General features: G+C 53.7%; 1 protein-coding gene and 1 long non-coding RNA gene across 4 annotated transcripts in view; one reads left to right on the top strand and one right to left on the bottom strand.

Moving 5' to 3' along the window:
• Nucleotides 1-13,197, bottom strand: part of PEBP4 (phosphatidylethanolamine binding protein 4) — a 186,343-nt gene that overhangs the window by 11,297 nt on the left and 161,849 nt on the right. The window contains 1 exon segment of the mRNA XM_070261264.1: nt 1,758-1,803. Coding sequence (XP_070117365.1) covers nt 1,758-1,803 — 46 coding nt within the window.
• The window catches only part of LOC111772491 (uncharacterized), a 58,548-nt gene that overhangs the window by 8,683 nt on the left and 36,668 nt on the right, over nt 1-13,197 (top strand). For all 3 annotated transcript variants that reach the window (XR_011436649.1, XR_011436647.1, XR_011436648.1), the window contains exons 2-3: nt 7,259-7,547; nt 8,696-8,845. This is a non-coding gene — a long non-coding RNA (uncharacterized lncRNA). The remainder of the gene's footprint in view (nt 1-7,258; nt 7,548-8,695; nt 8,846-13,197) is intronic.

Here is a 13,197-nt window from a genome sequence, read left to right on the forward strand (position 1 = left end):
TGGGAGGGAGTATTGGTCCTTTATGGCCATCTCCCTCTTCTGATCATTAGACGAGAGCCACTTGCTATGTGGAGCCGTTGGAAATGTTCCTCATGGTGTACTTCCAGCCACTGGGGCCTCCAGTGCATCCACAGCCAGGGGAATTCCTGACTATTCATCTCTCCTTGAGTTTTTGGATTGCAGATCAGATGTGTGTGTGTGTACGTGTGCACACTCAGAGAACAGTGCAGAGTGTGCCAGGAGACGTGTGAATTTATATGACCTGGGGTCTACACTGGGGCAGGTGTAGGTGTTGGAAGAGCCAGTGTGCACGTGAGCTGAGGCTGTTTTGGAGGGTCTTTGTTGGTGTGTGTGTAAATGCAGGCAAGTCAGTGTTTTTTCACAAAGTGTTTTGCCAATGCCGAGAAAGACTTTCGAGCATAGGTGGGTTCCAGAGCATCTCTTCATGCCCTGTGTATGGAGGGCAAGTGTGGCTGGGCCAGTTTTCGGCAAGGCTAGTGGGTGATGTGTTGTCAGGTGCACTTGAGGGTGGGCATATTCCATGCTGCCAAAGACTGGTGGCCATGATTCTGTGTGGACAAGGCTGAATTTGGGACTCACTCATTCTGTGCCACTGGGAACTTAACCTCAGGGGGAATGGAGCCTGAATCCCTTTCACTAGGACGCTTTCCTGAAGAGTCCTCCCTCCAAGAGTAGAGACGAGAGGCATGAGGAGGCAGGGAAGGGGTGCACACATGTCGAGCCACTTCTCAGGGCCAGGCCTGACTGAGTGCTTCCCCTTGTGACATCTCCTTAATCCTTACAAGACTTGAGGAAGGTGGGTGTTGTTGCCATTTCATGTATGAGGAAGCTGAGCATCTGAGAGGCTGAGTCAGGCCCACAGTAAGTGGTGGAGCTGGGATTTGAATCCAGGCCTATCTGGTGCCTGAGCCTGCGTTGCTTCATGAAACCGCGAGGCCTAGTTGGTCTTTTTGCTCAGCCCTGTGCCAGAGGCCAGCTCCCCACCTGACCATTCCCTTCATGTTGCGTGGAGGGCATGTTCTTGCAGCTGGGATCTGAGAGGAAGAGGCAGAGGGGAGCTGGTGGTGAGGGTGGGGGTGGGAAGAGGAGGGTATCAGAGAAAAGGGAGCTCTATGCAGCCACATGCACCCACATTGTGGGACTGGGGACAGGGTGACGGAGAGAGGAAGGCAGAGGGAAGGAAGTGACCTCCTCGCCCCCCAATCCCTGCCGGGAAAATGGTTCCGTCAGATCCATGCATTTTAATGCTGGTTCCATCCCTTACTCGTTGTGTGACATGGGGCAGGTGGGGCTGTGCCTCAGTTTCATGCTCTTTATTTATTTATTTAAAAGACTTTATTTTTCATTTTTTTCTCCCAAAGCCCCCCGGATACATAGTTGTATATTATAGTTGTGGGTCCTTCTAGCTGTGGCATGTGGGACACCACCTCAGCATGGCTTGATGAGTGATGCCATGTTCGCGTCCAGGATTCGAGCCAGCGAAACCCTGGCCCGCCGAAGCAGAGCGTGCGAACTTAACCACTCTGCCACAGGGCCGGCCCCAGTTTCAGGCTCTTTAAAGTGGAGGTATCAATGGCAGCAACTTGAAAGGCAGTTGTGAAGATTCAATCAGAGTGTGCAAGTAAACGCTTGGATCAGTGCTTTGCACACTGTGAAGGAAGCATCCACATCAAGTTGTGTTGTTATGGTTCTTGGAATCATCGTCCTTGCCCTGGCTGGGGGAGGGGCTTACTCACCCGTTAGCTCCTGGCCTTGAATCTTCCCTTTCTTTAGGTCAATGCCCTGAAATAAGAGACAGGCATGTGTGTGGTTTACTCCTGAGGCAGCAGAGGCCACACCGTCACACTTCAGTCTGAGTGGGTTCTGCTGAGTTCTTTCTCTCTTTGAGGGAGCAGAATGGAAGATGTTGCCAGAACAGGCTGTGCCTCAGGGGATCCCGGGAGAGAGGACAGACACAGACATTGCTGAGGGTGGCCTGGTGCTGAGGGATGGAGCCCCTGACCTCTGGAGAGGGAGGGGACGCTTCCCAATGGGCTGCCCCACTCTCACCATCCACACCCCCGACTGGGCACATGACACAACTCAGCCTGCGGGGTCTGGTCAGACATAAGGCGGGGGCTAACAATCCTCAGAAGCTTGCTAAGCCAGCCCATCCTCTCAGGCTTTCTTTGAGGCCTTCCGAATATTAGCCAATGGCTATCCGAGCAACCAGAAGGGCAAGGAAGGGCAGGAGGAGGCTGGAAGGCCTGATTCTGAGGCAGCTTGTCCCCTAGCCTTGATCGGACTCAGCCCACAACAAGCAGCAGTCTTTGGCCACTGGGACAGCCTCGGTTTCCCTCCTTCTCTTCCTTTCCCCTCCCTTTCCCCCTCTGCTCAGTGTCTGTGGGATAATGAGGCGATCCTGGGGGTGGGTGCTAATTATTGTTTGTGCAGGATGGGGAGATGCTCAGATGAAAGGGACTGGAGCCGGGCCCCTGGGTCGGTGCCACAGCTCGGGGCCCCGGGCCATGCCAGGGAGCCCTGCGGCCCCTAGGTGTGGGGTTTTATAGCCTTAATGATGGTGATTAGCGTGGCTCTTCACGGATTATGCCAACACCTAACTGTGCCCGGGCTGCCTCTCCACCAAGCCCTTCCTAGTGCAGTCCTTGTGTGTCCCCGCAGAGGAGCTCAGGGTGGCGGTGGGCAGAGGGGCGAGATCGTGGGGAGGGTGGGGGCATTGCGGGGAGCACGAGATTTCATCTCAGTTCTCTGTGGAGAATCTCAGGGTTAGCTGCGTGACCAACCCTAGTGTGGTTTACTTTTTATAAAACGAAAGCCCCACCCCCATTCCAGAAGCACCCCGGATCTCCCCTTTAGGCTGCAGCTTGCCCACCGACTGTTCTCACTGTGGGCCTCCTTTGCCAGAACGTCCCTCTCCTGCAGGTCCTGTCCCTGTCGTCCAGGTTACCTTTGGTTGGGAGAGGGGGCGGGAAGCAGCAGAGGGATGGACCCCTCCACCCTGAGACCCCTTCCTGCTCTGTTTTCCTCACCCCTCACAGGTGAGGTCTCTGTCTTTTGACATCTTTCCACCCTCCCTCACCCCGTTCCTGTCTGCTGAGGAGCATCCAGGCAGCCCTCAAGTTCAATCCCTGAGACAAGCAGAGCTTACCACGGCTCCTCCTTGCCTCTCTCAGCACAGTCTTCCCCCCACCCCCGACCCCGCTAGTGTCAGGCCTCGCCTATCCAGGGCTGGCAGGAAGCCCAGGTGTGGCCAGGGGCTGAGATGCTTGGGTGCCAGGATAGGGGAACGGGGACTGGGAGCAGAGGTCCCTCCCCTTGAAGCCCGTCTCTCCCAGGAGAGAAGATGAGAGCCTGAGGCCTAGTGGCCACTCTCCCAAAATAGCTCGCTGGCCACCCTAGCAAGAACAAGAGATTAGGGGCTGAGCCCAGGGAAGCCCAGCCCAGCCCAGCCCAGCCTGCTCTGTGCGCACCCAGCCTCCCCCTCATTCCTTCCAAGTCAGCCCAGCCAGTGGTTTGTTTAAACAAAACAATAGCAACCTAAGTTGGCTGTTTCTTTTCAATTCCCCACAGGTTCGGGTCCCACCCAGAGTGATAAACAGGCAGGGAAGTGGGGGGCGGGGGGGGGGGGTGGTGCGGGCTGGGGCCCGTAAGGTCAGGGAGTTTGTGCAGAGCGCTGTGGAAAGTCTGATCTGTAGCTGTGATCAGGGCGGGAAGGCCCTCCTTCCCCTCCCTTTCACACTGGGGAGTCTCTTCTCATCAACTGGGGCCAGCTTGGCAAAGACATAGCAAACTCTTGGAGTCACTGAATAAAGCCAGTGGCCCTTCCTGCCTCCTTCCTGGCCACTGCCCCTGAGCTCAGCTGAGGCAGCTGGGGGCAGGGGGTGTGAGCAGGGGCACTGATGGCCTTCAGAGTCTTTAAGGTCTCTCTGGAGCTTGTCATATGGACAGGCGCTGGTCCTTGCTGGAAGGAAGAGCAGGGAAGGAAGACTCTGAGGAAGCACCAGGTGGCAGCGGGGCCCCGGGCGGGCGCCGCAGAGGGTGTGATCAGCGTGGCTGGTACTCATTTGCATTGGGCTGAGGATCGGCTGAGCTCCTTTTGGCCATCACCTTGGGGGCCTAAACTGTCTACCATAGAGTCAACACCTGGGAGAGGCCTTAGGAAACCAAATTCAAAGGGTGAGAAAGTTGAGGCCCCGAAGAGGTCAAACTACTAGCTCAGAGCCACCCGAGCAGTGAGTGGGAGAATCCAGAATGTTGCAGGAGGAAGGGGCCTTGACCCTTGGACTCCTGAGGCCCGCTAGCTCCAGGTCTCTGCCTCTGACTGCGGCTCTCCTGGGCTTTTCCCATGATGTCATGACAACCTATCACTCTTCCAGGAGGCATGTGTTTTAGAAAGCCATTATTAAAGTACACAGATATTACCCGGAGGGCTGGGGCTGTGGTGGAAATGGTTACCCACCCCTCCCCATCACCCCCATATGAAAACGTGGGCTCGCCTGACGCGTCTCCATGGATCGGACTATTACATTTACCCTGAGGTCACCTTAGAAAGCTGGAAATCTCTGGGGATGGATGAGATCTGGGGATGCTTCCAGAGGGGAGATGGGGAAATGTACTGTTCTGGGCACTTCCCAGGGAGACTGGGCTGAGGCAAGTGCCCTCAGGCTGAGCGATGAGCACAGCCCTGGAGGACCCGCACCTGTCAAGTCTGTTAAGTCTGAGCAGAGCAGGGCTTCGGAAGGAGAGCCTGCAGGAGGGAAGGGGCTCTGAGAGCCTCCCCCTCACCTGGCTTCCTCACCTCGAGCCCCCTCTCCTGGCCTCTCCCACCTCCCCGGTCCCCAGGTATGCTGCTTCTCATTGAGATAGGCCTGGGGCACAGACAAAACTTCCTTTCCCTTCCTATAGTTAAGACAGGTTGACGTTTTCAAAAGGAACTTGTCTAAATGCTAAGATTAAAAAAAGGAAACCATTACAGACATTACGAACAGTGTGGAAATAGTCTAGTTTCTAATCCTTGAGGACAGTGAGAGCCCAGGATGGCTTCTCAGGATATCAGGACGGAGCACTTGAGGAGTTTGGGTGGGTGCTTGGGAGGACATCCTGGGCCCTCCTAAGTATCAGGGACCAGAGGGCCTTGGGAAGGCAATTCTTTTCCTTATCAGCATCCTCTGGAAATGGGGTCTGATGCCCAGCATCCTCCTAGCAAGGGGAGGGGAGTAGGGGTGGAAAGTTGCTCATTAGGACCCTTAAATGCTCAGGATATAAGAGTGGTTTCCCCTTTTCTTAGAAGTTGGCTCCCAATGTGTGTGTGTGCATGTGCGTGCTTGTGCATGTGCACGTGTGTACATGAGTGCATCCCTGTGTGTGCATGTAGGGTATGTGCATGACTGCCTGGTGGAGGAATTGGCACAAATCATTCTAATTGCAGAAAAGATGCTTGACTCTATGGATACTCTGGAGGAATTTCTGAGTTTGTAGAACATGAGACTTCCTTTCCAGCTCTCCCCTACTTCAGAACCCACTGCTTCTCTGTCAAGCTAGTTTGGAACTGGCGTGTGAGATGCTTAAGAAAAGTTGGGGCTTGACCAAGAGTGCTAGCAACCCCACTCTTGAACCAGGGTGATGCAGACTGTCTTACCAGACTGTTCTGGCTGCCTTGTCTCAGGTCAAGTAAAAAGCACAGTGCTGGAAGCTGGGAGGCTGCCCCTACCCACTATTACCTTACATTTGTAACGAGCTTTTAGCATTTATCCTTCAGGGCACGTCGGGCTGATAGATCTCACTGCAGCCCTTGCATGGGAAGGGCAGAGATCCATCTCCCCACCTGACTGGAAAGAAAAGTAGAGAAGTCCAGCTTCTCAATGGCTGGGCCTGCATCCTGCCCTCCTGTGTAGCTCTGAAGACACTTTGCACATGGTTGGGTAGTAGGTGTTGTCAGTGTCCTGGCCGCTCCCCTGGCCCTTGTCACTTGGGTGCTCACCAGCTCCACTTCAACCTACTTCTCCTGGCCCAGGGCGGCTGCTGGCCTCCAGAGCCTGCTTTAACACCTGTGCAGTCGGGCAGGCCTATTGGGGTTTTAACGTCCCCTGGCAACAGCTCTAAATCAACGGCCAAGGGGAAGTGGTGCATAAATCCTCCACTCCTCGGCTCTTGGGGGATGAGGGAGTGGGGTAGTTCTCACTCCAGGTACCACAGTGGAACTTGTTTGCTCGTGAACTTTGATTGGGTGCTTTCCTTTTCCTGTCTTAGCCACTCCCTTACTGGTGCTCCCTTGTGCCCCCTTGAAAATAAACTCCTTGCACTAGAATCCTTGTCTCAGGCTCTGCTTCTGGAGGAACCTGAGCTAAGACAGTAAGGGTCCAATAGACACTTGTGCAATGAATGGAGAAATGAGTACAGGCTTTGTCTAAGCTGTCAGAGATAGTTGGCCTCAATGCCAGGGCTAGCAGCCTGGACTCCTGACTCTCTGTCCCACTCTCTTCTGACGGACCACGTGGCTACTGTCTGGACCTGGATCCTTCTGCATTCCCGGGCCAGGCCCCAGAGTCCCCTGACAGAATTGGTCCCTGATACATTAAACCCTTGGAGAACAACAAACAGATGAGCCAACTAGATGAAAGTCACCTCTCTCCAGAGAGCCACATTTCCTGAGAATGGTAGGTCCAGAAACACCCCTCCCCCAGCCTGGGGAACTCCTTAGGCAAGGGCTCTTTGAGGCCTAGTGGCCAGATTTGGGTTGCGAGGTCTGTGAGGTGGGTGGGGAAGGGGCCTGGCTCGGCGCTGGTCCCAGCAGTGGGGCTGTTCCACTTTCCTCATTCCTCTTCAATTACCCCCAGGCACACCTGGGGCGTCTATGAAGGCCCCAGGACTCGGGCTTGCTGGTCCCCGGAGCAGAGGGTCAGCTGCACATTTCCTTGAGCACGGGAGATGATTTACTCTCTGTCCCTCCCTCTTCTGTCTGGACAGGTGGATTCAATCACTTCTGCTTTGCTGCAAGCCCCAGGCAGAGTGAAAAGTTTCACTTTTTGATCTCTCTGTGTGTGTGGGGGGTCATTAGAAGAGTCCTGGACTTGAAAAGTGAGGTACAGAAAGGTGTCGTGGAGATAAGGGGAGGTGGAGGGAGAAATGAGCCAAACAGAGCACTTGGGGGAAAAGGAAGAAAAAGGAATATAGAAGCAGAGTTCTGGGCTCTCTGACACTGGCACCAAATGAGAAAGCTCCTTGCTGTTTTGCACAGCTGCCTGCAAGCTGCCAAGTGGCAAAGGATCCAGGAAAAGGCACAAGACTGGAAAGTGCTACCCAGCAATCTGTGTATTCTGCACTTAACAAGGGGTGAGTAAGTGGAAGGCATCGACAGCTCTGGGCTCTGAGATCTCTAGGGGCTGCAGCTGCCAGGCCACCTCACGCCAGCCTGGAGAGGACCCAGCCCTGGAGACTGGTGCCTGCCCCAAAGGAAGGGCTGCCATCAATTCATCCAATAGCCTGCCTTTGCCCTGGAGCTGGAGAAAGAAGGACCGGCCACTGAGGTAGGTGGAACGGAGTCCGTGGGAGGTGGTAAGAAGGAGGCACAGACCTGAGCCCTCCTGGGAGCTGAGTGCTTGTAGACTCCAGGGTGTAGGATGGCCAATTATTTTGTGCACAAGTTTCCCTCAAGAAGTGTTAACATCAAGACCTGATAGGCCTCTTCCTGGCATCTTCATGGGCAGTGGAGGCTGCACAGTGAATATCGTCGTTAGGATTTGCCAGCACATTCTTGTGTCTTGCACTGACGGACAGCAGGATCCTTGGATTTCGATTCCTAGTTCGCGTTCAGATCTGGAGTCAGTTACTTCCTTGGGTTTCCAGATGCCGGAATGGGGTGGGATGGGACGTGGCTGAGGGGGAGTGATCTGCTTCTTGGAATAAGTTGTTACCCGAATGGGAGTGGCTTCTCCCAGGGCTTCACCACTCTCCATGACACTGGGTTAAGAGGCAAGATTTCCCAAGGTCAAGGTTGTCTGTGGCTTCAAAAGTATAGGCTGTCCCAGCCCTTTGTTCTTGGCCACGTGGTTCCCAAGTAAGTTACATTGTCTCACACCTGTGTGTATGTGATGGTATCTAGCATCGAGATTGCCTCAAGGAATGATGGCTGGGGAGATGGCTAGATAAATGAATCAATGAATGAGAAGCCCTTTGTTGGTGATAGAAATATGAATAAGACACATTTTATGGTATCGAGTAACACTTGGTCTAGTGGGGCAGAGAAATTAATGAGGGAATAACTCTATTATAGGCCTGAATAGTTCAAGTCTATCGGAAATGCTGAAGGAGCATAGAGGAAGGAAGTAGTAACTGCTTGGGGGCAGTGAGCAGGGAAAACTACTGAAAGAAGGCCATACTCTATCTGGGCCTTGAAGGATGTGTAGGAGTTTTTCAGTTTTCCAGTGGACAAGATAGAGGAGGGGAAGGGCAGCTTAAGTTGGTGTAACTGAATAAGCAATGTATAAATGTGTGAATAAGATATGAAACGAGCATCTGTGTCTGGAAGAACCTCAAGATGAGGCTGGAAATGTAGACTGGGGCTTGACTTCAAGGCAGGCAATGCTTCTGATTTCTGAGTATCAAAGATAGCAGCAGGCTAAACTTTGGGTCCACAGACCCCTGGCAAGATTTTTTCTGTTTTCCAAATGCTCAGCAACTGTGTCCCAGGAGGATCATCAGAGGGGGTTGGAGGACCTCTGGTCAAGAAAGGATCCGGGTGGAGCCAGGCTTTGGGACACTGCCCATGTGGCAAGTCAGAGCTGGATGGAGCTGAACCCCATCATCATGGCCTCACTCAGAGCAGGTGAGTCTGGGACCCCTGAAACCCAAACACCTCGCTTTTATGAACTGGAAGTGTTTGTTTCAGGTCATTAAAGTAGTATATATTCACTGTAGAAAAATTTTAAAACACAGAAAAAAAATTAGAAAAGGAATCCCGTGGATCATTCCGCGTAGAGATAACTGTCCTGAGAACACCATGGTCCCTTCTTTGCATTTGGGTCCCAAAGCTTCTTGTCATACAAGTGCCAGCTTCGAGCCTCTGGTCCCCTGTGGGGGTCTGCATTAGCGGGACACCCATCTGACCTCTCGCTTGGGGAAACTTGCTCAGGTTACTTTCAGTCCCTGAAGCTCGGGGGCTGGTGTGAACCTCAGGAGATGAGGAGCTCAGCCCTTATCTGTCCTTGCCTGCAACATGTCACCGCTTCTCTGGACACAGCTCCAGGCTAGGGTTGGGCCAGGGGAGAAATAAAGGACACAATGTATGGTCTCATTAAACGTGTTCCACCTGGAAATGGACAAGAAATATTAAGATAGGTTGAGAGTGAGCATCGTGAGTTGATAGCTAAACATAGTTATTACGCACCGATGTCAGTTCAGACTAAAGACTGCCATTTCTAGATACACGGAACGAAAGCTGAAGCTTTCATCATCAGCAACAGGGTGCGGAATGCCTCGTTTATCTGGAATCGTGTAGGGAATTGGGTATTCTTCATAAGCCCATTTTCCCTGATCTCTTGAATCTTATATTTTTAGCTCCCAAACTCCTTTTCTCTTAACTATTTTGGATAGTGATCTCATTAAAGCACTAGTTCTTGCCTTAAACACACACACAGAGAATACCTTGTGTAATTTTAACACCATTGTGGTTGCAACAGTGAATAACCAATTTTGCACCCTGCTACAGCGCCAGACTGCGATGCTGAACAACAAATAGAAAGAACGGGCCGTTCAGCCTTCCACCTGCTCAAACCTCTGTAGGAGCCAATAACTGAATATTTATGTAGTAGTGGTCACTGCATAAAGAAAGGGGAACCACCTCTTGCGGGGTGCCTCTGGTGCGGCAGGCAGGCCGCCAGGCAAGCATTCTTTAGAGAAGTTAGCTTACTCTGGTCCCCACCTTCCAGGACATTTCCTGCTAAGGCACAGTGACCAGGAGACCCCGCCCGGGAGGGCAGAGGCCCACTGCCCTGCTGGAGGAGCTGTGTTTCATGGTCTGATTTCTGGCAGCCGCAAGAACTAGGGAAATGGTGCCATCCAGTTAAAAGCGGCCCCACGCGATTAGTGACTGAGCTGTTAACACAGCCGTTTGAAAGGGCAACCTGGGCTTCAGTCCAATGTCATTACCAATTAGCTACGTGACTTTGAGCAAGACAATTTCTCAGCGTCTCAGTTCCCGTACCTATAAGGTGGCAATGATAGTGACACCTGCCCTGCTTTCCTCACAGAGTTGTTTTGAAGGTGCAATTAGGAAATGGAATATTCTAAAGTCCTGCAGTGCTGTCCAAACGTATGGGTCATTATGGTTCTCCTTCCCTGGGCTCAACGGAGGAAGTGGCTGCCCAGGGAGTGGAGGGTGAGCTGGGGCCAGGGTGGGGATGAGGACACTGTCTGCCCTCCCTCAGAACCTATCCTGCGAGCCATCTTTTGCTGTGACAGGCCCAGGAAATCTCCTGGCAGGGTCAACCTCGCAAGGCTAATGGCTTTGCCGTGGGCTTGGAGGTGACTCAGCTGTGGATGTGGCGCCTGTCCTGCTGGGTCTGGACTCACCCGGGGTGCGCAGAGCGCGTGGCACATAATGTTTATTAATATGCCTTGATGAGAGGCATTAATATCTCTTAATGACACCATCTGAGCCTGGCCTCCTTCCTTCTTTCGCTCCTTGCTCCTCTCTCTTCCCCCATCACATGGAGACACACACACACTCACAGATAGAGTGACGCAGTCCGACACAGAGGAGGGTCAGGAGAGAGAGCTGTCCAAGGAAGGGGGCTTGGATGGGGGTGCAGCCACAGGGGTCAGGCAGAGGATCATGGGTGAGGGAGGAAGCAGGATGCCGCTGGCACTGCCATCAGGTGGAAACTTGGCCAGGAACTGCTTGGTGATGGGAGCAAGGGAAGCAAAACAGCGGCAAGACTTTTCCAAAGCTGGTGGGAAGGGCCAGAGCAGCAGGCAGTGCGAGAGATAGGAGAGGCTGGGGCTGGGAGGGGCTGGGAGGGGCTGGGAGGGGCTGGGAGGGGCTGGGCCTTGCCGGCCCAGGATGGGAAGGAGCCTAAAAGGCCTGCAGGTCACTCTCATGCTGCGTCTGAGAGGGCCCTGGAGTGAGATCCAGAGAAGGGGAGAGCAATGTGTCATACCCACTCACACTCACACATGTTCACACACTCACAGCCCTCACACTCACACACTTATGCACCCTCGGTCACACATGCCCTCACACTCTCACATACATGTCCACAAGTCACACACACATGCTCACATACAGACACAATACACTTGCTCACATACACACTCACACACATATACATGCTCACACACAGTCCCCACACTTACGTACACACACTCACAGATACATATGTTCACACAGTCATACACACACAACACACTTACTCACATGCACACTTACACATGTTCACACACATACACACAGCCCCACAGGTACACACTTATGCACACATACCCATAATGTTTTCACACACATGTATACTCACACGCATGCACACTGTCACACACAGACACTTATATACATGCTCACATAACATGCACTCATATTCACGTACACAGACACTCACACAATCACATATATACACATTCAGACACTCATATGCACTCTCACGTAGACGCTCGTACACACTCACATGCTCACACACAGACACACACTCCCATACACGTGCCTAGACACACTCGCTCTCCTGGGCAGCCTTTCACTGGTGGCCACGTCAGGGGCTGAACTTGGAGGGAGAACCAGGGTGAGGGGGCATTTGGGGAGGGGGCTGGTGGTGAGGCTAAAGTGTGGACTGTGGGATTAGGAAAAGCTGGTGGGAATCTCCAGGCCCCTGGCAGGAGCCCAGGACAAAGAGATGACTGATTAGGACTGAGGTCTGTGAGTAAGAACTGAGCTATTCTCTGTCGCCCTCTGAGAGTCTGAGCGCCAAGGGGAGGTAGGAAGGAAGGGGGCTGTGGCGAAAGAGGCAGGCGACGGCAGCGGTGGGCATCCCTGCCCCTGCCCCACTCTCAGCGCCATGGTAGGAGGCTACAGGTTGGCCTGCTCCCCTCTTCGAGCAGCAGCAGCACAATCAGGAAATGGGTGCAGTTAATCCCCCCACACACAGGGCTCAGGAAACTTCAACCCAGCCAGAGGGGAGGGAGCTGCAGTGCCGTCTCCTCAGGCCTGGCTCTTACTGCTCCCTGCCTCTCACCTCCAGCATCCAGTCTTTCCGGCTTGGTGGCTGCAACCCCAGGACGGGAGGACAGCAGGACCTGGGGAGGAGGCAAACTGACCAGACTTTGCTTCCTGACTCCAGCTGGACAGGGGGTGCCCAGCAGCCCCTCACCACCCACCTGGCCTGGGGAGTGGCGCCCCAGGGTTGGTGAATGGTGAGGGGGCACTGGCGTTTGGACTTCTCCCAGGGGTGGCTGTGAGAGCTGCATCGGGGCTACCCCGGGTTCTGTGGAGTAGGGACCACATTCACTGACTGCTGTGGAGGCTTCTCAGAGTGCCTGGCTCCTGCGCTATTGTCCTTCCATCTCCTCTCTCTTTGCCTAAGAGGTGCCCCTCAGCCCCCACCCTGTTCCGTCCTGTTCTCCACTGCCCACCAGGAAATGGCGAACGGTCTCTCGGCTGCTCCTCACTCCCTGTGTTCGGTCTATGAGATGCTGGTAAACCTAGAGAACCCAGGCCACAAAGGCTGTAGGGGGCGGGGTGGGCATGGGGCCTGCAGCCAGGAGTGGGAGCCCTGCGGGGGGCAGCTGGGCGCAGGGTGGGAGGCAGTCTCCCAGGCTCTCTTCTCTGCTTTGGCTCCCTCCTCTGGTCTATTTTAGGTTTCCATACTCGGCTCCAGGGGAAGACAAGACATAATCCATACTTTTGGGCCTCCTCTCTCCTTCCCCACCAAAGGGCCTAGAACCAGGGCTGCCTTGTGAAAAGGAAGAAAAGGGGGAAGGAAAGAAGGAAGGACGTTAGGAGAGAGGGACTTTCTGGAAGAAAGCTTGGGATCAGGAATTTTGAGCAAGAAAAGATGTTAGAAATGCAGAATCTCGGGCTCCGCCCAGCCATGGTGAATCTGAATCTTCCTTTTAACAAGGGCCTGAGGTGATGCCTAGACGTTAATGTCTGAGAGGCTCTGCCTTGGGGTCCTGCTCCCAGGGCCCTGGGGT

The sequence above is a fragment of the Equus caballus genome, chromosome 2 (genome assembly GCF_041296265.1).
Source record: "Equus caballus isolate H_3958 breed thoroughbred chromosome 2, TB-T2T, whole genome shotgun sequence".
NCBI classification, from domain to species: domain Eukaryota; kingdom Metazoa; phylum Chordata; class Mammalia; order Perissodactyla; family Equidae; genus Equus; species Equus caballus.